At 36.2% G+C, this 23920-nt stretch overlaps 3 protein-coding genes across 6 annotated transcripts in view; 1 reads left to right on the plus strand and 2 right to left on the minus strand.

The window, feature by feature from the left end:
* The first annotated feature begins 854 nt into the window (after positions 1–854).
* LOC118742482 (coiled-coil-helix-coiled-coil-helix domain-containing protein 1) lies at positions 855–1528 on the plus strand. The gene is made up of 2 exons (XM_036474598.1): positions 855–964; positions 1084–1528. The coding sequence occupies exon 2, from the start codon at positions 1093–1095 to the stop codon at positions 1462–1464; it is 372 nt and encodes a 123-aa protein (XP_036330491.1). The 5' UTR covers positions 855–964; positions 1084–1092; the 3' UTR covers positions 1465–1528.
* Positions 1529–1546: 18 nt separating this feature from the next.
* Positions 1547–6861, minus strand: LOC118742481 (suppressor APC domain-containing protein 2). Of its 2 annotated transcripts, none has more exons than XM_036474596.1 (3): positions 6594–6861; positions 2127–3233; positions 1547–2059 (listed from the first exon to the last, which is right to left on the minus strand). In XM_036474596.1, the coding sequence occupies exons 1-3, from the start codon at positions 6792–6794 to the stop codon at positions 1634–1636; spliced, it is 1734 nt and encodes a 577-aa protein (XP_036330489.1). In that variant the 5' UTR covers positions 6795–6861; the 3' UTR covers positions 1547–1633. The 2 variants fall into 2 exon arrangements, with proteins under 2 accessions (XP_036330489.1, XP_036330490.1); XM_036474597.1 differs by having other exon boundaries at positions 6341–6675.
* Positions 6862–10496: 3635 nt separating this feature from the next.
* The window catches only part of LOC118742480 (ubiquitin carboxyl-terminal hydrolase 31-like), a 78439-nt gene continuing 65015 nt past the window's right edge, over positions 10497–23920 (minus strand). The window contains exons 1-5 of one of the 3 annotated variants that reach the window (XM_036474594.1): positions 21433–21557; positions 20976–21379; positions 12583–12866; positions 12166–12474; positions 10497–12055 (exon numbers count right to left, since the gene is read on the minus strand). In XM_036474594.1, coding sequence (XP_036330487.1) covers positions 11434–12055; positions 12166–12474; positions 12583–12866; positions 20976–20996 — 1236 coding nt within the window. In that variant the 5' untranslated portion in view covers positions 20997–21379; positions 21433–21557 and the 3' untranslated portion in view covers positions 10497–11433. Of the gene's footprint in view, positions 12056–12165; positions 12475–12582; positions 12867–20975; positions 21558–23920 lie in introns of those variants that run through there. The other 2 variants (XM_036474593.1, XM_036474592.1) reach the window with 2 other exon arrangements.

Consider the following 23920-nt stretch of genomic DNA (forward strand, 5'->3'; position numbering starts at 1 on the left):
CCGAATATGCGAAATGAAAACAAATATGTACAAAATTGCACCCGACTTGGAATTGTCAAAATTATTGAATGAATGAAGTGGTGCCATTTTTTGAACTCGCACATCCAAGTGGTGTTTTCTTAGCTTATCCAGTTCAGTATCACGATCATTTCTCACGGAATGGATCATTCTTATTGGGGTCGGCAGCACTAATTTTATACTACTAGCACGAGGAAAACGAAATTATAAAATTAACTCACTAAATGGGGAAAAGTACATTTAAACAAAATAATATTCACTTAAACAAATATTTAAGGTAAAGGCAATTTATTTTTGTAGCAAGTTAAGAGAAGCAATGCGAGAATATTAAAATTCCTGACAAATTTTAAGTTTTCTCTCTCTATCAGACAAAAATGTTGATAATTAGTAGAAATTCGTATCAACTATTTACATTCCGAACAGAACTAATTTGAATAAACAAGTTTTTTAAATTGGAAAATGTACAAACTTTAGCGACTTGCTAATGGAAAACGCAAGTACATACTTGCAAATTTATACAGGGAGAATTCGCCAGTTCCCTCAAAATGGAATGTAATTTGCTCTCAATTTTCCCTTCCTTGCAATTTTTTTCAACATCTCGGACATAATTTACGACAAATCGTGATAACTCAATTTACACCCTCCCAAATTGTATAGCAAATCGCCATACGATCAAACATTCATATATAACACTTAATAATATATATAATAGATTTGCAAGCGTTCTTTGATATGAATACGGGTAAGTTCTATGAGCATGCATATGAGTTGCTATAGAGATAAAATAATAAAAAATTTTCCGGTTGAATGCGCATTTTAACTTCACTGTATTTAGCAAGCAACAGCTGTTTTCTATGCTTTGGCAGCATTGTTGTGTTCATGTAACCAAAAAATTTAATTGCCTCCTTTTCGTACGGGAATAATTAATTTATTTGGGCGCCAATAGGTAAAGTTTGTGTAAATTTGTTATCATCGGAGAATGACAGTGATGTTAATCAATAAGGATTGATAACAGCCGCACGTTGATACCAACTCCATTCAAAATATTTCATATTGTATTTACAGATAGCCGAAATGCGGGTGCCTTCTGCTGTTTTCGCGTATAAGAATCGAGATGCTCGTGCACCGCAGAAAGAACATAATGTGCCCTTTCAGGAAATACTACCACTTCGTTTAAAAAACAGAGTAAGCGGCAAGTTGGACTCTACATCTGATGTAGCATGCTTGCAGGAAATGGGTGTCCTTTTTGCCTGCCTCAAGGACAACGACTTTGTTGAGAAGTACTGCAATAGGGAAATACAACAATTCCAAAAGTGTTATAAAATGTATGCGGACAAAAAGTTTGAAGCCAAGAAAACAGTCAACCAAGGTATTATAACTCCAGGCAAAAACCTCAACTATAAACAACTGAACAAGTACATGCGACGCTTTCCTAATCCCGAGTAGTATTAGTACCATGCTAATTTAATAATCAAAAATAAAGGACTTCAACACGCTACAAAAAAAAAAAAATATGACCGCCGGAATGTATATGGACTGGTAATCGATTATTTTTGTACCAGTTTATTCTACATGGTTTCTTCAAGTTTAAAGCTATTTTATGAACTAAATTAAATTAAAAAACAACATCTGCTTCTCCAAGCCCTCCAGATGATGAAGGCGACGATTGACCAAGAACGGTGACGAATCCTGAACTACGCCCAACTATCCCAACTCTTTGTCTCAACTCGTACAACTCTCTCATTAGCGACTGCTTTTCACGTTCTAAGAGAGCGATTCGGTCGGTTTTTAAGTTTACTTCATTCGTAAGGTTATGATTCTGTTGACGCAGACGATCTACGGGTTGCAGCAAACCTCCACTATTGCCGCTGACATTACGTTGATTTAGTGCCTTACCGGGTGACCTAATTGCTAGATTAAAGTGCAGAGGAAATCCACCACGTTCCCAACAATCAGCAAGAGTTGCTAAATTGCGATTAATCTCATAAACACGAGCTCTTTGAAATTCCAGCCGTTCCTGCTGGACTTCAGACCATTGCTCCTATAACAAGTAAACAATTATTCAACTAATGATTAAATCAAACATTTACATACACGATATTACTCACTACGTGCCCTATCCGTCCCAAATACTTTATCTTTTCTTGAACATTAGCAATTTGTTGTAAGTACCAGTCGCGGGCTTTTTCCACTGCATCCAATCCCGTTAAGAGTACTTCACGTTCCTCTTCAAATTGCTTGAGACGTTTCAGCATATTATAGTCAATGCCATTCTGCAGTGTGTGCCTTCGTGGCTCCCTTCTCTTGGAGCTAGTCTTCTTCGGGTGCAATGTGCCTACAGTTCCGGTTACACTGTCAGTGGCTGATGATGATCCACCATCTGCACAACCACGATAAGGAAATTGATTGTAAATATATGCTGAGTCGTGTTTCTCTTTTGCGCCCATTTCATTTAAAAGTATTCCCATTTGCCAATTCTGCAGAGCATGTCGAATTTCCGCTTTATCTAAAGGAGTAGGTGGCGTATTAGGTGCCCCAAGTTGACTAGCAGCAGAAGCGCGTGGAGGTTTCGGTGGCGGCGGTGGAGAATTGTATACATCAACGTCTGTGCTCACCATTTCTGCTTCTATCTCTGAATCCGGACTTAACTGTGGTAAACTTAGTGCCCGGTGGGATGAGACGATTTTGTGAGGTCGCACTGTGGCAGTTGTGACGTTGGTAACGGACCACGTTGTGTTGCCGTGTACAGTGCTTTCGATATCCAAAAGAGGTGCTGAAGGTGGGCGCGGCGGTTTCACAGGTGAAACACTGCTCGCACCGGGTGATGCGTTTCCGATGGACGCGCTCTGATTACGCAACAAACACAATTTTAATCCTGCACAGAAACGATCAAACGACAGAAGACCACTTGGAGGTGTAACTTTTCGAAGAGAATCAATGACGCCATGCGGCAATCCTTTGCAACCATCATCTTGCCAACCTTTTTCAATGTCTAAGAATCTTACAAAACCCGTGTGCTGATCGTCCAATATGTCGAAGAGGGTTTTCATCGAAGCGACAAACTGCTTTGGAAGTGCATCCATTGGACTGGCCGACGTTGAGCCACATGCGTTAGTATTCGTTATGTTGGAGTTAATTTTTGTATTACTTGACATGTTCATCATACCTGATCCATTGCGTCTCAACATAAATTGTATGTAGGTACAAATATAAGCCTGTAATTCGAAAAGGAATAATCGTATGTTAGTTATTTTCATAATTTCTTCTGAATCTAAGAAATTTGTAACGTATAGAGAAATATCCCTAGGTTAATCTGAGTACAACTAACTTATTGATATAATCGGCCAACAGAAGAGCAGTAATTTTTTCGAGATCAAAAATCAAAACGTAGAAAAATTAAGCAGGGGCTCACACAGAGGAGTGCTTCAGTTTAACTTTTATGTATCGGTAAAAAAAATACTAAACCATACAAAGCATGTAAGTTGTTGGTATAATCGTCGATGGTTGTTGCGCTTCTGTGCCAACTGATGTCAATTGGAAATGCCAAGTGAAGACAAGGCCTCCCCCTCCTTGTTTTCTCACCAGCCATAAACACTCAGATAACACATGGCCTAAACCGTAAAGAACTATTCTAGTCGTTGCATCTATCAAAGGCGTTTGATACCGTCAGCCACTCCACGCTGCTAGAAGACATAGAGGCCTCCTCGACACTCGTCAGTAATGTTTAGAGACAACTCGAGCAAACCTAGACAACTTAAACAGGGGGTTCCACAGGGTTGTGTCCTTTTCCCACTACTGTTTAACTTTTATATTTCCAAGCTCCCTCAACCATCCGAGGGAGTCTCGATTGTCTCTTACGCTGACAATTGTTGACTTGTTCTCGAAAGTAAACGGGTATATCTTCGAGCTTTCTCGCTTCTTCACTGCCAGGAGCCTAACCCTTTCCCTTACAAAATCCTCAGCGACCTTGTTTACCACGTGGACGAAGGAGGTCAGACTACCGCTGGGTATTCACGTTGATGATGCACCAATTCCGACGGTGAATAACCCAAAGCTCGGAGTAACTTTCGACAGTCTGCTCTCCTCTGCGCACACAACCGCAATTTTCAACAAAGTACAGAGCCGCAACAAGGTCCGCAAGTCGCTAGCCGGCAGTACTTGGAGGCAAAGACAAAGAAACGTTGCTGGCAATATACAAGGCAATTGGCCGGCCGGTTCTAAATTACGCAGTGCCAGTGTGGTCGCCGGGGATCAGTAGGACGCAGTGGATGAAGCTACAGACAGTACAGAACACTGCAATACGGACAGCGACCGGATGTCTTCTGATGTCGCCAGAACACCACCTACACGACGAGGCCCAGATGCTTCCAATTAAGGAGCATAACACAATGCTCTGTAAGCAATTCTTAGTAGGGAACCATCGACGTGGACACCCGAACAGGCACTTGCTTGCAGAGGAACCCTCGCCAAGGCATGTCAGAAGGCATCTATATGCACTGACGGACGAAGTCCATATCGACTGCTGAGTGGAAGATCGACCTATCTTGGCAGCCAGTTCGAAAACGCCCTATCTCAAAAAACTTTTCAAGAACGCTCTATTTCCGAATTTTATTGAAAAACCCCTATCTCAGAATTTGGTTGAAGAACGCCCTATCTCAGAATTCGGTTCAAAAACGCCCTATCTCACTTCAAAATGTATTGAAAATGTGCTGATATAGGGCGTTTTTGAATCGGCAGCTGAGATAGAGCATTTTTGAAACGAATTCTGAAATAGGGTGTTCTTCAACAAAATTCTCAAATAGGGCGTTCTTGAAAAGTTTTTTGAGATATGGCGTTTTCGAACTGGTTGCCGAGATAGGTTGATCTTCCACTCAGCAGTCGATATGTAGTGAGCGGTATCACCAAAAAGAAAAGGAAAATTGTCGAGGTTTTTCCGCCGGAATTTTAAAATTTGATTTATTTTAAGACTTTCGCCAAAATATTTCGGAAAAATGTTAGGATATGCTGGAGCTGAACCGATTTGAAAATACCTACAAAAATTGCATTAGTTTGATTCAATAGGAAAATTTCTTAAACATTTCATGCAGACCTTTTAAGCTTAAACTTTTTCAACATCTGGGGTAATTTTTTAGACAAAAATGTAAAAATAAATTTTATTTATAAAAATCTCGAAATATTTCAGCGCAAGTTTTTAAAAATATATTAAATTTTATATTTTCGATGGAAAAACTACTGAATTTTTTTTTATTGAAATAGATGCGCCCTCATGTACACTGGCGGCAGAATAATAGACTCATCGTACTTTAACGTACAGTTTTGGCTATATTTCTTTAGTTTATTTTATGTTTAAAAAATCACAACAATTTTTGACACTTTCGTTACCAGAAGCAACAACAAAACACACGCAAATGTTGTTTTTGCTCTAATGCTACTATCTGTTTGATATGCCTTGGTTCAAAGTTTGAAAAGCGGATTTATATGACATTTGTTGTATAACTACCTAGGCTTTTATAAAAAATATTAAACATAAAATAAACTAAAGAAATATAGCCAAAACTCTTCAAAGTAAGGCGAGTCTATTATTTCTGCCGTCACTGTAGATAGATAAAGAAGTGTTTTCTGTATTAAAATCTTCACTACTACACAGTTTTAATATTTTGTGAAACCAGCTCGAATTTTTGTGACTATTATACCGGGAATCCGTAATGGCATTTTTAAGTCGTCGCAAATTTTCGTCTTAATCAAACATTAAACATAGGCCAGCATATAGGTTAGGCTGAGATGGCTAGGGAGAGTGAATCCCCCTTACACTTAGGCCAACTAAAAGCCCATTGTGATAAAAAGCACACAGCATATAAGAAATGTTAAAAGTTTAACGTTTGGTTAGTCTACTAGTGTTAAAAAGACCACTTCTATCGCTTACGCTTTGCTGTGTTTTTTCACTTTTGCAAAAAAATAAATAGTGGCTTGATACTTTTGTAATATCGTTGATATTAAAAATTTAAAGTTGCTGTGAAAACGCATCGCTTTCCTAAAAGACACTCCGATTACCCGCCCACGGAAACGAATTTGTGTCTTCCAGCGAATTTCAATCCTTCAACGATTTGTACATCCATACATAATATGTATGAATAGTAATCAATCTACACCGTACTCATTCGCAAACAAATCAAAATTTTGAAGCTGTGACTTGAGATAAAATGTCATGCATACCAATCACCATAGCAATCGTAGCCACACATAAACAATACATGAGAAAAGCCGAAACGAGATGTGTATTTCGAAATGAAAACAAAACGAAAGACTAAAGATGCGAACTTGCCTTGTCAAACCGCTTTTTTGTTTGTCACCAATTAAGTAAATGCTATGTAACAAGTTGCGCGCATAGTTTCACACAAAATTAACAATTGCTGCCACGTGCACACTTTTTAAATAATTCCATTTATGTTTTTAATAGATTCATTTCGGAAATATCCTTTAATTTTTTCGGTTTTATTTAACGCGTAGAATTTCTATAAAACGGCAATAGTATTTGCGGAATGCCAAACCGTATGCAACGAACATTCAAAACCTACTATAGACATGAACCGCCCAAACTTGTTAATTTTGCTGTTTGCACTGCCGCCACCGCCACTGCCACTGCCATAAACAATCGACTCAGAGCATCGACTGATGGCGAGCAGTGTAGTGCTTGGTGCGCTGCTATGTATTTTCAAGTAACTTGTTGCTAGACTACTTTGCGCGCAAAGACTGGTTACGGGCCGCGTTCGTGCCATTGGTGCTCACGGCGCACGCTAAGAAGGTTCCTTAGCTTCCTAATCTATTTTTAAACAATTCCCAACAATGCTCGTCGTGCGTGCAGAAGGAGTAAATAAAGCAAATCATGACAAAAACAATGCAAAAAAAAAATGTAGACGAAGAAGGCAGCCAACAGACATACGACGCTGCGTCACCGCTACACTTACTTATGGCACGCAACGAATGCGCGCGTGCATAGTACATACACCCAATAAGAGCGTTGTTGCATGCCGCACAGGCGCAGTTTACTACTCGATTTGAGTGGTTGACTTGTTGGTGTACTGTTGGCTGGGCTGCTGTAATCATTGATGTACGATAGACTTTGTTTGTAGCTTAATATTGTTGTCGTTGTTGCAGTTGCGGCAACGGCTGTGGTTTCTGCTGAAGCTACCTGTACATACAACTTTATGTGATTCTGGTTTTTGTCCTCTTCCTAGTTGCAATCGCTGTTATGGTGCTATAGTTCCAGTTGTTTTTTATGTTGCTTTGCCTTAATGTTTTTGTTTTTTGTCTTCATTTTTCAATTCTTTATTTATTTATTTAGATTATAATTCGTGTATCGTGCGTTGAGCTGTGCTTTGTTTTTACATAGTTTTTGTCTCTTGTATATTTCGCGCTTAACTTGGCAGTAGCAATCTGGGAACTGTGTTGTGCAAAAAATGCGATATGTATGTATTTATGTACATGCAACTGAATACATAATGTGAACTGAAGAGCGGTAGCGATACCCTCGCTGGCTTCCAGTTATTTGGAAATTATTAAATAAATCCACTTCACGGTTACGCGGCATAATTAGTATTGAATGTAAATACTAGTGGTTTTATTTATAACAAGCATTAATTAATGCATGTATTTGCATGCACATAATTAGGACGGGTCGACCAATATATGTATGTACAAATGAAAAAGAAAATTTTGTAATAACACTGTGGCACAATTTCAGGGATTTTGATTAGGATCTCAACCAAATAATGCCCAAGCGGTAGTATTCACACGTGAAAGTCGAACTCTCAAAGAATTTTGTTACAGTTGGTAAAAGTTCCCACTTTTTGGTCTTAACCTCAAGTTTCGCACCGAGCACACACGCATTTAAATTCGGGCCTGCACACTTTTCGTTATCGGAAAATCATCGAAGATGCCGAAAAGGATGAGTACGACAAGGTCGTTTACTAATCATTGTGCATGCATCGTTTGTTTACATTTTATGGGAAAAATTAATGAAAAGGTGAATAATTAATTAAATTCAAATTACGTAAAAATTACTATTTATTTAATCCGTAAAACATATCTCAAGAAAAAAGAGAAATGAATGAAATAAATTATTGCCGCACATGTAATCGTTGCATCATGATTGTAAAGATGATGCAACTATGATTGGACGACCGGTGTGCAGAAAGCCTTAGACGGTTAAATTTCTTAAGCGTGCAATTTTAAAAATTTGTCCAGAAAAATAATAACTCGATGATTAAAGACAAACGCAAGTTCATAGAAATTTTGAGAAGGGTTGATCTTATAAATAAATAACAACGTTATTGAATATGTGCATAGATATGTATTTAGCCTAGACTGTGCCAAATAAAGCGAATATTTTGTTTTCTTTTCGGTCCCATATGAAAATTCAAGGGCAAAGCTGCGAGTGTTTTCTGCCATGAACAACAGCTTCTCATAAAAATACACTCACCATTGGGAGTCGGCGTAAAACTGGTTTGTATGACAACATCAAGGCGCATGCCCCAAATCGGAGGAGAAGCTCAGCTAAATTCTAACGTATTCTGTAAGCGTCAATCTATTATTATTATTATTATTATTATTTTATATTATGGGATAGATTTCGTGTATCCCTCAATATCAGGTTCCAAGTTTCGATAGAAAATATTCGGTTTGTTGAGGAGATGCCTATAGCCACACCATACTGTCCAAGTCTGCAGTAGGTGTCCAAAATTTCAAAAAAAACTTGTACAGCCGTTCCCGACATCAGCTCTTATAAAAATAAGGAGCTTCTTTTTATATAATTAGTATAGATAACACTGAATTTTATGCGGCAAATCTTAAAGCTGCCGCGAGTTCTAGCTTTAAATTAAGCCTAAGTGAAAGGTTCTATCACCTTTTGTTTCCCTGCTAGAGCTTCTCAAATATTGCAAAAACCGCGAATTTTTGACACTTTAACCACGTTTTTCTCAAAATCTAGAGCTGATGGAAACTTTATACTTACTCTATACAAAGTTCATTGGTTCACCGAAATCTGTCAAAATTGTCAATCAGCTTCGTGACGGTTCGTTGGGTTTTGTTCACTTTAAGAAAAATGTCGAAACGGAAAAACGAACATTTACTTTGCATGAAAAGTATACGAATTTGTATTTATACATGTACATTATTTCTTTATTATTTAAAAATATTATACATATTCTAATAAAATGGACACTCGGTTATGACGGACAATTTGACGCGGTCCCGTTGAGTTCGTGATAACCGGATTGCACTGTATATGTTAATCTAGGAAAAAGGCTACCTACGTACCAAATTTCAAGCAAATCGGACCATAAATAAGATTTTTTCGAATCCACCTTCCGGAAAAAAGTAAATTTTTTTCCCTTGCCATGGTGGTTGCTGAAAGCCGGACCTGCTGTTCGCGAGATTACCTGTTACAAAAAAAGGTATTTCTCTTTATATAATTCGTATATGTAGATAGATAAGAGAATATATTGCATGGAACTGAATTTACCATAACTCGACTTTGGAGGCACCTATCGGGTCTATTTTTGGCAGGCTTATTTATGTTTACGCACCGTTTGAAGCAAATCGGACCATAAATGCGATTGTTTAGCGTAGCTCTACCCCTGCACCGCCTATCGGAAAAATTAAAACTTTGTAAACTCCTCCTTCTAAACACATTTAGAACAAAAAAACAACCATTCAATCGGTTAAAAAACATATGAGAAAATTTTTCCCATTGATTCATGCTCACAATGAATTTTCAAAGCATCACAACGAATTCTCCACCTTTACATCGTCCAAAATCCATCAAATCATGCGAAAAAAGGCAAAATTTCGTAAAAAAAAATTCAAAATTTTCGCGTTCTTCTGAGTTTTCCACTAAGAAATTTCTATTTTTCCATTCGAAAAGCCATTACGAAACAATTGCACACAAAATTCCATACAAAAAATTAATTTTCGATTTTTCCAATTTCCCGACTTTTCCGGAGGGTTTTCCCAACATTTTCTTTCGTAAAAACCTTTTCCTGGCAATTAAGAACAACAAAAAAAAAAACTTGCCAAATCGGCCCAGCCGTTCTTAAGTGATGAATTACTATACATTTTTCACACCATTTATATATACATATATATATACAAGATTTGTTAAGAATTATCCACTTTTCTTGAGTGCGTTTATGTGCACAACCAAAAATACGAAATATGCATTGTATTTTAAATCTTAATATGTGATGCGACCTTGGGCCTTGTCTGGATGCGTGCTGGTTAGGTTTAAGTTATATGTACATACATAAAACAATGGAAATGTAGATAAGTTATATAGTCATTTAGCTTTTAGAATCTTAGTTTAAATGAAGACGGCTACTCTGTAGCGGTGTGATACTCTACACTGAGAAAAGAGTTCAGTTAATGGTAGTCAGAGCTGTAACCAAAACTGGTTTTCATAAAAACTATTTTTATATGTGGGATGTATTTATGTAAGTATGTGTATTATATTTAAGTAAACATATTTGTATGTCTATGATAAAGATACATTTCATTTATAGGTTAAGAGGCAACGTATTACATCTAAGGGTTAAACAATAGTAGAACTACGAGCGACGAAGCGAAGAGCATCGAGCAAAGCTTAAATTACAAACGTTTATGTACTCTTTGCTCTTCACTATGCGCTCTCCCATTGAAACATATGTATGCGTTTAAAATCGACGCTTTGCCCGATGCTCTTGGCTCGCCGCTCCACTATGTTTTTAGCCTAAGACTTTTCCAAAGGTACTTAAAACAAATGTATTTCAGAAAATGCTTATAGCAAGATACGAGTACATACATATGCAAATAAAAATAGTTAGTTAAATTAAGTATTAGTAATTGTAGTAGAATACTATTTTTAAGCAGTTGGAGCTTATACAACTAAGTATACAGTTAAGAGTTATTCATTTGTATTAGTAGCTGCGAAGTTAGAACTCTGAAAACTCCTCGTGAAAATTTTCATTTGCTGGAATCTTAGAATGGAAACTTCACTAATTCCTTTAGCGTTTTATAAATTAAACTAAATAATAAATGCAAGAGTGTGCTACTATAAGTATGTATATATGTGTGTAAATTTACATACATATATTTATATATCGTACCCTAAATAAAAAGCAGTCACAACTCAGAAATCCCAAATGTTCAGGAGAGGCTAAAAACTGTTGATGGATCAATGTCCAAATTATGAGAAAAAAAAATAAAATTTGTAAAATTTTGAGATGTGTCTGTTTTCAATTTAGGTTGCGATATGTATAATTGCAAGACTAATAGGCAGGAAGTTTGCTTTTGCGTAAACTTTGAGATTATCTATGAATGCTCTCTCAAAGTGATCTTTTCCGAGTGCAAATGGGCGAGTGCAAATTACCCCCAGTCATTGATTTACAAATCCGCCACAGACTTTCTACGCACGTATTTAGCAAAGTAGTCTGGACGCCAGCACTTGCACGAACCCGGAATTAAAAACCAATCATAGTAGAGACGCACTTGGAAACAACCAATATCATCGTGTCCATCACAGTGTTGGTTATATTCAGGTGCATTCGGGTTATTGTGGTTAGTACCATCAGATGCTGTAGCTACACCGGCACGCTTTTGCAGATACTGCTGGTAAGCTTGGAAGTCTTGTACAGATGGTGCTTGTGTGGTCGTTGTTGTAGTCGGTACAGCGTCCTCTGCATTTGGGTAGAAAATTTCCGCAACAAGCAAGCTAACCCAACGTGGTGAGGATAAACAGCCACCGTCGAGGTAATGACAGCGCGCTTGTATACAGCGAGTCACTTCAACGGTCTGTGTGAAGTAACCTTCGTACGGTATTTGTACTACATATCGCCAAAAGCCTTGGTAGTTTTTCGCAAATACTGGTGTGGCATATTCGACCTTGGCCGGACAGGGAGTGGGTGGTCCCTCATAGCGTATGGGTCCGATTTCTTCGCGGCGCTCTGCAGTAGCTTGCGGTGTGGCCGAAGTATCACCTTGTATGGCGCGATACAAAGTGCAGAAGCTGTAAGAAGAAAAAAAAAAAATAGTAAAGTAAATGTGAAAAAAAATAATTTATGTAGTAATTGAAACATATGTATGTATGTATTGCGATAAGCGATCCATTAAACTTACACTCCCCCGCCATCACAGAATTTGCGTGGCTTACGTTCTTCGGTGGCGCGACTATTAATGCGCTGTTCTTCGTCTAGGGCCGGATCGAAATAGCTGAATTCGTGTTCCTCATTTCGTGGCTGGCTATTTGGTTGTGGTGGCGTTGAGCGTTTCGCGCGTGCATTGTAGTGCCGGTCGATATTATTGTTGTCCACCTGATCGACTGGTTCGTCGCGTATTATTTGTGTCACCTTGGGTAGAGTGTCGTCAGCTTTAAGCACTGGCAGAGTTTTCGATAAAAACTTTAGTGTTTGATTTCGTATTAGTTCACTGGAGTAGCAAGAAAATATAAATATGTAGTCGTATAGTTTTTTTTTAGTAAATGCATATTTGGCCACAAAACATGGCTCACATGACTTGTTGTTGATATTTACTTACAATGGATATGGCTCGCCAAGCACATTTTGTCGCATTGGATTCTGTGGAATTTGTCCTTTGTTTAAATCACCACAAATATTGTTAACAGATACAGCAGCCTTTTTGTTACCACCCACATTTTTGCAATCCGCACTGACATGCGTATATGGTGGAGGACGCACTTTCGGCGGTACAGCGTTTGGCGATTCGACAAACGCGTAATAACCCTCGGGCGGTTCGTCGCCATAATCATTTTGTGTTTGCGCCGAGCTATCAACAGTAAGCAGCGAGAGGCATATAAATTTCTAAAAAGAGAAAACAGTTATTTATATTATTATTGTTTAAAAAATTATAATTAGTGCAGACAGTCGCAGGAAATGCGGGGGCCGCCCTACAGCGAGTACCTGTTAAAAATATTATAACCGTATAATACGATTATATTACTGAAACTATACTTTTCGAGATTTTTGACTTGCAAAAATTTTAAGTAATAATGTCGTCGAAATTGAGTTCGCGAAAAATATCCCGATCTAAAAAAAAGACAAACAAGTCGAATTATTTCCTGAAGTCGATTTTAAATACTTTTAAGTTTTGAAAATAGCCCTTCGCCTGGTTCAATTAGCTGCCATCATCGATAGATTAAAGCGCAGCATGATTTCCGCATTGACGAACGTAGAATGCAAATTGTTTTCTTTGATAAGGCGATATAAATATATTTCTACCATGTGCGAACAATTATAGTATTTCATATTCAACCAAAACACCGAGTTAACCATAGTTTTTGGAGATTTTAGACCATTAAAATGTGTACATATGAAGACACATACATATGTATATATCGTCGATGTTTTTGCAAAACCGCCTATCTTTTAAGGCGCTGGCCCAATGCAGGCTTGCTTTGCACGCCTTGCTTACTTTAATTTGGATTGATTTACTTACTGAAAACTTGTTTGACCAAATGGCGGCTGGGTACGCTGTCAAAGTAACCAGCTGTGAGGTTGAAAAGTTAAGGTCTGTTCCCTTAACTTGTAAGAATTATTTTCCTAGAAAACTCCAGAGTATTAAAAAGAAAAAATTAAATAATACAACTCAATCTTTTCACATTTATTTTTACATGAATGCGAACTAATGTTTGTATTTCAATGAAATGGTCATTATGATACATATGTATATAGATATGCATTTCATTACATTAATTCATAAAGGCCCTAACCAATACATTTTCGAAACTGCGTTTTTCTCTTATGTATTTTGGAAAGATGTCTTAAAATGCACATTCAATTAAAATCTTAAAGTTACGTGTCACTTTTTAAAAAGCCCTACAATTTATTTTTGATACTCCTTTTATAGTGTTTTTAGCGTCTACTGTAAAATAAAAAAACTGGCTGGTTATGGCTTTTGTGAATTATTAATTAACTAAAAAAAATTATAACACAAAACAAAAACGATTTAATTGAAGAATAGGGCTATAAGGAGTTTTTTCTCTCGTTTAAAGTTTGCAAAAGTGACTTTGAATCTTTTTAATCTAAGCCAGCGATATGTTAAATATACATACATAAATATGGAAACAACGAATTTTTTTAAATTATGTAAGCAAATTTTTGTTTGAACAGTTTGCAGCATTTTGTTTAAATTCATTTAGAACAGGAACATACCTCTTTGCCAAAAGCCTACAAAACGCTTTCAAAAAAAAAAACATTTGCCTATTTGAAAGTTTGAGGCGCTTAAAGCAAGGGTAGCAAACCTGCCATTTGACCAGCCTTCATACGTTTTAGTATATTTCAAATAATTTTTGACAGTTCGCAAAGCGAAGCAAGCTAATAGGCCCGTCAGAATGGGTACTTGTACGTCAATAACGGTAAAGTTTACGGAGGAAGTGGCATACGTGCCGTAGAGATACGCCACAATAAAGGTGTTGCGGCTGCAAAACAAAAATCAGCTGTTCCTTATGGCCGCGTACTTGGCGTTTACACAAGTCAATTTTTCAAGTACAACAGCAAAACATTCACACTTTGTTTACTAATTTATTCACCCTTCTCTTGATGTATTCGTCACTATGTTTGGCTTTTAGAACATACACAGAGAAAGAACTCAGCTAAATATATTTCCCTAAATAAAATATTTTGTAACTATAACCAAATGTAACTATTACCAAATCATGTGTTGAGGAAAACATATTTACTTGACGCAACTAAACCCTTTTCTCAGTGAAGTTTATTGTCTGGATGCCTACTTTACTCAAACAATGTGACAATTAATGCATATTCTCATTTGGCTTGTCTTGTGTAAACGCAAGGTTATACAGTGACGGATTTATGTGCGTCAAAAGTTAAGTATTGGCCAACGTTCGTTGCGTCCGTGGACGCAAGGGTTGCCAATCTGATGCTCTCTGTGTAATTACATACAGTCTACTCAACTGACAGTTTTATCCGTGAGCGTCACGTACGCAAAGTACTCATTCTGACGGGGCTATAAGCAAGCAAGCTTGCATTGGACCAATTCTTTTACGACACTGAAATTTTTCAGGAGAGCGAAAAAACGGCTTTTCTTTGAAGGCATTGCCTTGAGAGGCGGTATTTTCTCTAGCAATTATTTTACAAATCTGTTGGTTTAATAACAATTTTATTCAGGGTTACCAAATCTAATCAACGGCGATTTAGGCGGTTTTGCAACTGGTTGATGGGCGGTTTTGCAAATACATCGACAAATATATAAATATGTACACATTTATTTCCAATTCCACTCAGGCCGCTTACTTTTGAGAAGAACAATAAGTCAGGTTTTAACCTGCAACAACATAAAAGATATAAGAGCAACACCATACAACAATAATAAAGAAAGTGTTTGAAGTTATCTATGTATGTACATAGGTATGTAAAGCGTTCAATTTCGTGTATTATTGAAGTGTTTCTTCTGCTCTGTTGCCGCGCTTGTTGTTGTTGTCTTTTTGTAGAAAAAACATTAACTTTCGCCAAAAATGAATTGTTGGGGAGTTTTTTTTTATGAGACAAATGTAATTTGAAGTTTATTACGTACATACATATGTGTGCTATAACAAAGTACGATGTATTATTATTTTATTGTTCAGGCATTAACTGTTGCTTAGTTGCTAATATTGACGATATTATGTACGGCTATATATGTAGATGTTACTCTGTACGTTGTTTCCAATTATGATGGCGAATATTTTCTCAAGAAATACATATACATACATATGTACATATGTACGAAAAAATTTAGGAAACATTTTTTTACAAGTCTTCGTAAAGAAAATAGATTTTTTATTGCCGAATACATTTGTACGTATGTAGTTAACTGCAAACGTAAACGTATTAATTGTAGCTAGTCTTACATAGATGCATACCTATAAACGTTAATATATTTATTTTAATTTGAAGTTTTTTTTTATATGTATTTTGATATAATTGCGATTCTCTTTTACTGTTATTCTTTTAATTACCATTTCCAAAAATGCGTCATTTTCTACTTAAAAAATTTTTTTTACTTTCACATACTTAGTCGCCCTTTGAAGAGTACAACTAGTTTTGATTGGCATCATATTTTGGAACTCATTAGGTAGTCATTATGCAGGTATGCTGGGCTAATTAACAACGCCTTAAAAGTATTTTTGCGTTCTTACTCCCGCCCAAAACTCTTATTTATAGAAAATAAAATGGCAACCCTAGAAAATATTTTCGACAGTAAACTTTCCTAATCCTAGTTGGTTATCTACCCATACTGGAATATTTAATTTATCTTATCAATTAAATTAAATTAAAATTTTGAAACGGGCGGAAACCTTCCACAAAAATTATCTCGGCTGTAACCCCCCTTAAACGTCTTTCTTTTGAGTTTGTGATCGCAGAGCAATATTTAAAACAATTAAAAATGATTAAAATGCAAATATTTATACATTCAAAATGCCTTCCTGGGGATCTTGGGATTCGAAGAATCTGAATTTGCAATTTATATTTTGAAAACGGCCGCTAGGGTGCGTTTTAATGTAAAAAACATGAAAGGAACATGAATGCAAAATGAAAACAAGGTTTCTTCACGATTATTTGCACCAAAGTGATCCCAGAAGTCGCGGCGTTTTTGGTAAAAATAAACGATTTTTGGTAAAAATTAATTGCACATTCAGATTTCTCTTGCACGAAAACCCCTGGAAAGGTCTTTCGGTGGTATAAATATTTGCATTTGAATCACATTTAATTCATTAAAATGCTGCCGTGCGACCACCAACTTCTATTGAAAAAAACGCTTAAAATCGCGACCCTAAGAAAACTGAGATGTTACTTTTCTAAATACATTCCAGACATTCAGAAAAACTTGGTTTCATCAATTCCTCAGAAAAAAAGTGAAAATGTCGTACACTTATAAGTTCTAAGAATTTTCTATTTAAGCCTCACCATTCACTTTAATAGATAAAATTTTCCTCCTCGGCACATCTGTATTTATCTAAGTAAAAAAGGTGTAACAATAAACAATGCTTGTCGTATATAAATGGAAAAGAAACCTAATAAAATAAATTTAAGAGATGATTTAATTTCACTTCTTCTTTCAATTACTAAGTGAAATGAAAAGTGACCCTGCGGTGAATCAATGACTCCAATTTAACAGTCTTCTCTTACAATCTACGTTTCCAGTAGCTGCAGGCAAAGCATACCGCAATTTCTTTGACCTTTCAATTGCTATATGTATGTATGTCTGCATAGCAACTGATTACATTTAATTTATTTCTTTCTACCCACTACATGTTTTACGGACACTAATACATTTGTAATAACTTAAATACCGAGAAAGTGAAATGCTTCTGTTTCTCATTTGTTGTTTTTTTTTGTTGCTTCCAGTTTTTTTAACACAGCTACATTTTCTTGTGGAGATATTGACTGAATTTTGAGATTTTCGGAATTCAAAATGAACAAATACATAATACATACATATGTACATGCATAGTATATGAATTCATTGAATGGGTGTGCTTTATTCAATACATTTGTGTCACCTGTGCAGTAAGCACCAAAAGAAAGAAGGAACGTGCGGCATTAAGCGTGCTAGAGTTTGAAAGTATGTAGCTCTTAGTTTGCATACCAAAATATTCGAATTAAGTAGGTCAGACGTCAGCATTCAGGGTTTAGGTTACAGTATATTGTTGACGTGAATATACATATGTACACTGTCTGGTTCCTTGGTACACTTGAATTGTTATTAAGTGTTCATATGCATCTCCAATGCTCATCTTTTATGCGCATTTGTTAGAAAGGAATTTATATTTGACAAGAGCTCGCATCAAACGGCCTGTCGGATTAAGTATGTAGATGATAAGCAAATAAATTAAACTAGCAATAATATATACTATGTAGCGGAAAATGGCTGCGTCATGAATGAAAGTTTCTAACTGAACTGTATGCGAACGAGTTGTTAACGGCGAAAAGTTTCTATGTAGATTTGGTGAATTTTTGGCATTAATGCTTCTAGCTGAAGAAGCTAAATTAAATATGCATATATATATATATATATATTTACACATATATTAGCAACAGCTATACACTTGTAAAAATGTCCAAAATTAATATGTGCCATTGTTTATTTCGTAATTAATTTGTTTACGTTCTCTTGTTGTTGTAAATGATGCGTACGGCGTACGGCTCACAAGGTGCCAGCAAGAATATGCTGAAAAAAGTTACAGACATGCCGCAAAAAGAAAGCAACGGCATTTCGTGACCGACTTTTTAGTAACAGAAAACAGAAAAAAAACATGGCGCTCATACAAATATACAAAATTCATACTAACATTTCTGTATTCATAACCATCGTATAACTACCCTGTCGGAAAATCAACTACTTTAAATGCAGTTTAATTTGTGCTTTTTTATTGACTACAAGTTCAACTACTTCAACTAATTCGTTTTATTGTAAGCAACTGACGTAAAACATGTCCAAACCAGTTTAATCGTTGTATTTTTATGCATTTAATTGTGTCCATGTCGTTAAAAAGCTCCTACAGTTCGTCATTCCATCTTATTCGGGGCAAAGATCTTGCGTAGAATAGATCTCTCGAAAGCATCCAAAGCCTTCTTACCTTTGTTCTTAATCGTCCACGTTTATGTGCCATATAAAAGGACGGGCATCATGAGAGATTTGTAGAACGTAATTTATATTCGTCGAGAGAGGGCTCTGATTTTCAATTGCCTACCTTGCCCAAAGAAGCTCCTGTTGGTAAGAGTTATTCTTCGCTTGATCTTCAGGCTGACATTGTTGGCGGTGTTAATGCTGGATCCTATATAGACAAAGTCCTTCACTCACATCAAAGTTATAACTTCCAATAGGGACTAGTCTCCAAATATGCGAAGACTTTTTATATGTTGGCCAGGAGATGCTTTATATTGTCCTCATTAAATGCTAGACCAACCTCTTTAGGTTCTGTACTAAGCTGAAAAATGCTGCGCCCTTTTGGTACCATTTTCTGATAAAAAAAGAATTATTGAAAACGCTGCGCTTGGTCCAAAATTATCCTTCCTCTTTTTTTGAAGTCGGTTAAAAATATGGGTATCCTTATTTTCTATAATTTTTGTTCGAGGGGGCGAGGCGTTGGGAGTTTGGCAAGAAGTAAACATCAAAAAGTTGATTTTCCAGTGTATTTTTGGACCACCCTGCTGTATGTGCTGTCGCCGAAATGAGAATTAAAACAAAAAAAAAAGTGCAATATAGATACCAATTGTTTTCTAGACTCATAGAGTAAGTTTTGCTAATTTTTAATTTAAAAATTTTAACAACAGTCCTTAGAAAACACTTAATGATCAGATGAAAAACGTATGAACATGCAATAGATTTTACTTTGTAATTAAGTTAAATTCGACTTTTCAAAAAGGTGACAACCCTCTGAAAATATTTTGGATCTTAAACCTATTTCGTCTGACATACCTGTTGTGATGCATATGCGTGCCCCATCAATTCACTTAATTCAAGTTGAATTTGACTTTTTAAATAAGTGGCAACCCTCTTAAAGGTAGTTTTGAAATAATGCCTTTACAAAAATATTTCGATTGGCACACATATTTTAATGATTCATTTAACTTATTAAATAATTTTATTCAAATTTTTTATCATGTGGCAACCCTTTAAAAAAAATAAAACCCTTTATTTTGACACCTAATTTTTCTTAAACCGCGCAAACAGTTCAGATCTGATGTCATTCGCATGCTACTTTATCTCTGTTGGATAGCCATCAATTTATCCTAAATATCCATGCGAAAGCCTATGAATCTTAACTCGATGAAGTATCTTCACTTTTTACTAGTAACTTTTTACTTATCTCGGCGCTATATTGTGTCTTAACTCCAAAGCTTAAAAGCTAAAATATGACAACCTAAGTGTGAAACTGAATCAAACTGCTAACAATTGAATTGCAGCCGAGCTCTAAGGTATCTATTTTTAAAGTTTCAAGTCTCAACATTGTACTGAAATCTGGAGAAATAATCTACGCGAGTGCTACATTTGCTGCAAAGTACATATTTTATTTCCAACTTCTTTTAAAATTGATTAATTTTTGTGACTATTTATCACCTTTAATCCATTTATTCCGACAGGGAATGCATATTATTGCATACATATGTGTATCAGTTCCACTATATGGCATATGTACATGCGTGCTTATTTAAATACTCGTGTGTTGGTAAAACTATGCAAGCGATTGTGTCATTCAAAGCAACACACACACACAAAAGATGAGTTCGATATCCAGTAATGTGTGAAGAATCGTTCTAAATATGCATACAGCCATATCCATTTTTAAGTAACGGGAAAACATGCGCGTATTTTGATGTTTGCATTCCGTAGTTGCCCTCCTCTGTACACTCTTTGTGGTACATAAATTTAAGTGAACTTTCCACATCTCCTTTAAGTTACTTTGCTAAAAAAGCATCGTACACTGAGCTGAGAAATTTTTAATGAAAAACTTAAATAACTACCGAAGAATCTGGCAAGTGCTGATGCCACAACATATTTTTCTATGCTTCAGCAATTCCCATACTAGCCAACATACAAGTCATAGTACATAAAGTAGCTAAAACGAAAGAGTTGAGCAACGAACCCGAAAGAATAAATTCTATTCTAGTAAAATGTTAGAAAAAGAAATAATGCAATAATTACTTTGCGCATTTATTGCAAAACTCTTGTGCCGATATACATAGATACTTACATATATAGAAAGCAAAAAAGCTAAGGTGCTCTGAACAATCTAGAACATGTAGAGGAAATGCAGCATTTACATACATAAGTACATGCTGCAACAAATGTTCAGAATCACTCAAAAGTGTATATGCACGCATACAGATAACCGGAAAAGTTATTAAATTTTCCTAGCAAGTAAATAATTTGTCGCTCTTTGATTTTCATCAAATTGTTTAACCTACCCAAAATAAACGATTATCCATTGCAGCAACTAGCGTTCGACAAGGAACACCTAAATATTCACTTTTAAAATTTTTTTTCCAACTTTTTTTTTTTGTTAAATATTTTTCTTTTATTAATTTCAGTTGCACTTCTTATGCTCTTACTATTTACTCTGCTAAAACTAACACTTTTCCTTGATTGTTGTAAGCACTTAAGAGTGCTTGTAATACTTATTTATTTCTCAATGAAATTAGAACAAGATCCGTCAAAAGCTGCCACTCAACTGAAATGTTATTATGTGCAACCTAAACATTGAACCTCTGGATGTTGTGGCGCAGCATAAGACCACTTGTTAGTCCATGGAATTCAATCTCTTCATCATTGTGGCTTCCAATGTCTCTTTGCCAATGCCAATGCCATCATACTATGAAGCGCTATGAGTTGTAAATGTATAAAGTTGACTTTTCTTACGCTCACCTCTATGTGTATGTATGTATCTATCCAGTTCGAGGAGAATTTCTTTTCTTACATTTCTTCGTGCACTTTCTTCTTTGGTGCTACGTACAATTATGTACGTGTATACGATATTAACCAAATATATATAAGTATTTATGTGAGTGTAAATTATATGTGCTAACTAAAGCGCTTGTGCCGGTTACGTGTAGTTGCTTGTTTCGCTTAGAGCAGATTGTTGGTTTAAATATTTTACATAAATAACAGTGCTGTTAAATCACTACATTTCAATGATATGTAAATCCATATATACACTGTCACTCAGCAGAATAGGTTCAGCATGATTTCAACTTTAGGCTGTTTTTGCAAATGGAGTTTCGAAGCCAGTTAAATTCCCAATAGAACAACACCAAAAAAGGGGCAAAAAAGGGGGGTTTTTTGATGTTTTTCAAAGAATGGAGAAAAAAGAAAACTAAATCTTTCAATAGAATAGGTTCAGTGTAATTTATTACTGCTTAAGTATGAATTAGCAATAAAAACACATATGTTTCTTTCAAATTAGCTATTTTTCACTCATTTGTAATGTTTAAGTACAACCTCACTGATTGCTAACTACGTCGAAAACTCGATCAGGAATATAATCGTAAAGGGACTTTAAATAGTTTAAGGATACATCGACCCCCGCGGCTTGAATGACAGTAATTAAGTTTGTTTTATATTCGAATTGCTTTCCTGAGTTTCGTGTAAGCCATCCCCGATATTAAGGTCTGGAGAATATGGCGGCCATTCCCAGTTTTTAACAACCCGTGCAGTGAGTGTTGGAGCATTATCTTGTTGGAACTCCAGTGTATTGGCCCAAATGAAATTGAAAAGTGTTCCCTTGCCAAATAATGCCATAATTTTTGTTGAGTGAAATTCCAGCTTGATTATATCGAAATGCAATAAAGCGCCCAAACCATTAAGCCTCCTTCCCGGCTGCGATGGCGTTCTAGAAATTGCTGCTTTTCACCACGTTGGTGAAAGTAGTTGTAATAGCCGTCGTGCCCATCCATGTTGAACTTTTTCTGATTCGAGAAAACAACATACTGCCACTTTGTTTTCTACGCTATGGCGCGCCATGTGATTTTTATAAGCAAACAATCGTTGAGACTTACATTGAGTGTTAAGTGAAGGCTTTTTTAGGCTCCTTTCTCTTGAGATGTGTAGCTTTGTTAATTAAACTCCGGCCAGTAGAAAGACTGGCAAGCAAGCTGCTTCCCTAATTTTCGGCACTGAAGTAGAATAGTTTTACGCTTATCTCAGGCTGCGGACAGCAGCTGATAAGACCCTTTATTGGCATCCTTTCATATTTTTCCGTACTGTTTAAAAACTGCATATTTCATTTTGGCTTGGTGAAATAACACAAGCGGCAATAACGCAAAATTTGCTTTATTTCACTTTTACAAGTCTATTCTGCGCTGGTAATAAAAAGTTTGTAACCGGAAAATAAAGTTCCTGTCAATTTTTAAACCCTTTTCGCATTCTGTGTACTCTTGTAACCGGTAAATTTTGTAACCATCTCATAAGCTGGTAACAAAGTATTGCCCCGTGAAATATGCAATGCCAAAATTTGCACAATTCTTCATAGCTGAATCGCTGAATATTTTAACTGCATTACCAACGTTCCTAGAATCGCGGTGACAAGAACTGGTAACATTTTTTGGTAATAAAATTTCCCGGTTACAAAATCTTCGGTAACGCGCAGAATAGACCTGTTAATGGAAATTAAATTCACTAGTAACAGTTTAATATTCGATTCAACTACAGATATTACGGTATTTAACCACTTAGCTACCGATTTCAATATTCGCAGTGTCCACTAACATAAGGAGTGTTCGCTATGCAACTGCCCGTAAGAATTAGCCAGTAACAAAATTCAGAGAATAAGGTATCTTACTCTCTCAAATAGAGAAACTTACTGAGTTTTGCGCAAACAGGAATTAGCAAACATTTGCAAGCTTCACTGCCAGCTGGCGTCCACGGTTGCATTACGAGCATAATAAAATTTTTAAATTATTTCAGGTGGAAACCAAAACAGGACCTATACGTATATTTCTTCTTATTTTGACTTTCTTCAACATACGCTTCAATTTCTTTGTGGAAGTCACTGTCGGATTTCCTATATCGACAGCGGTGCCGAGTGCGTTCCGATTACGAATACAGCTTTTTCAGCCGAGTACCTTTCAAATGTTTGGAATTAATTATATTAATTGAATAAACGAATATTTACATACTTCTTTCATTAGTAAATCGCAACAAGATTGTTCATTTTTAAATTTAACGAACTCGTTGATTCAAATTAATGTTGACAAAATGCAACCGTGTGCCACAATCCTGCTTGCAAATTCTTACTGGCGAAAATTTTCCCAGCACGAATTTGCAACTTCCCCTCCAAATGAAATGTCAAAATTGTGCTCTCTCCTTGCAAGTTTTACTGGGTTTTTGGCTAAACGAACACGATTTGGTAACAATT

The sequence above is a fragment of the Rhagoletis pomonella genome, unplaced genomic scaffold (assembly GCF_013731165.1).
Source record: "Rhagoletis pomonella isolate Grant_MI unplaced genomic scaffold, Rhpom_1.0 Rhpom_scaffold_00007, whole genome shotgun sequence".
NCBI classification, from domain to species: domain Eukaryota; kingdom Metazoa; phylum Arthropoda; class Insecta; order Diptera; family Tephritidae; genus Rhagoletis; species Rhagoletis pomonella.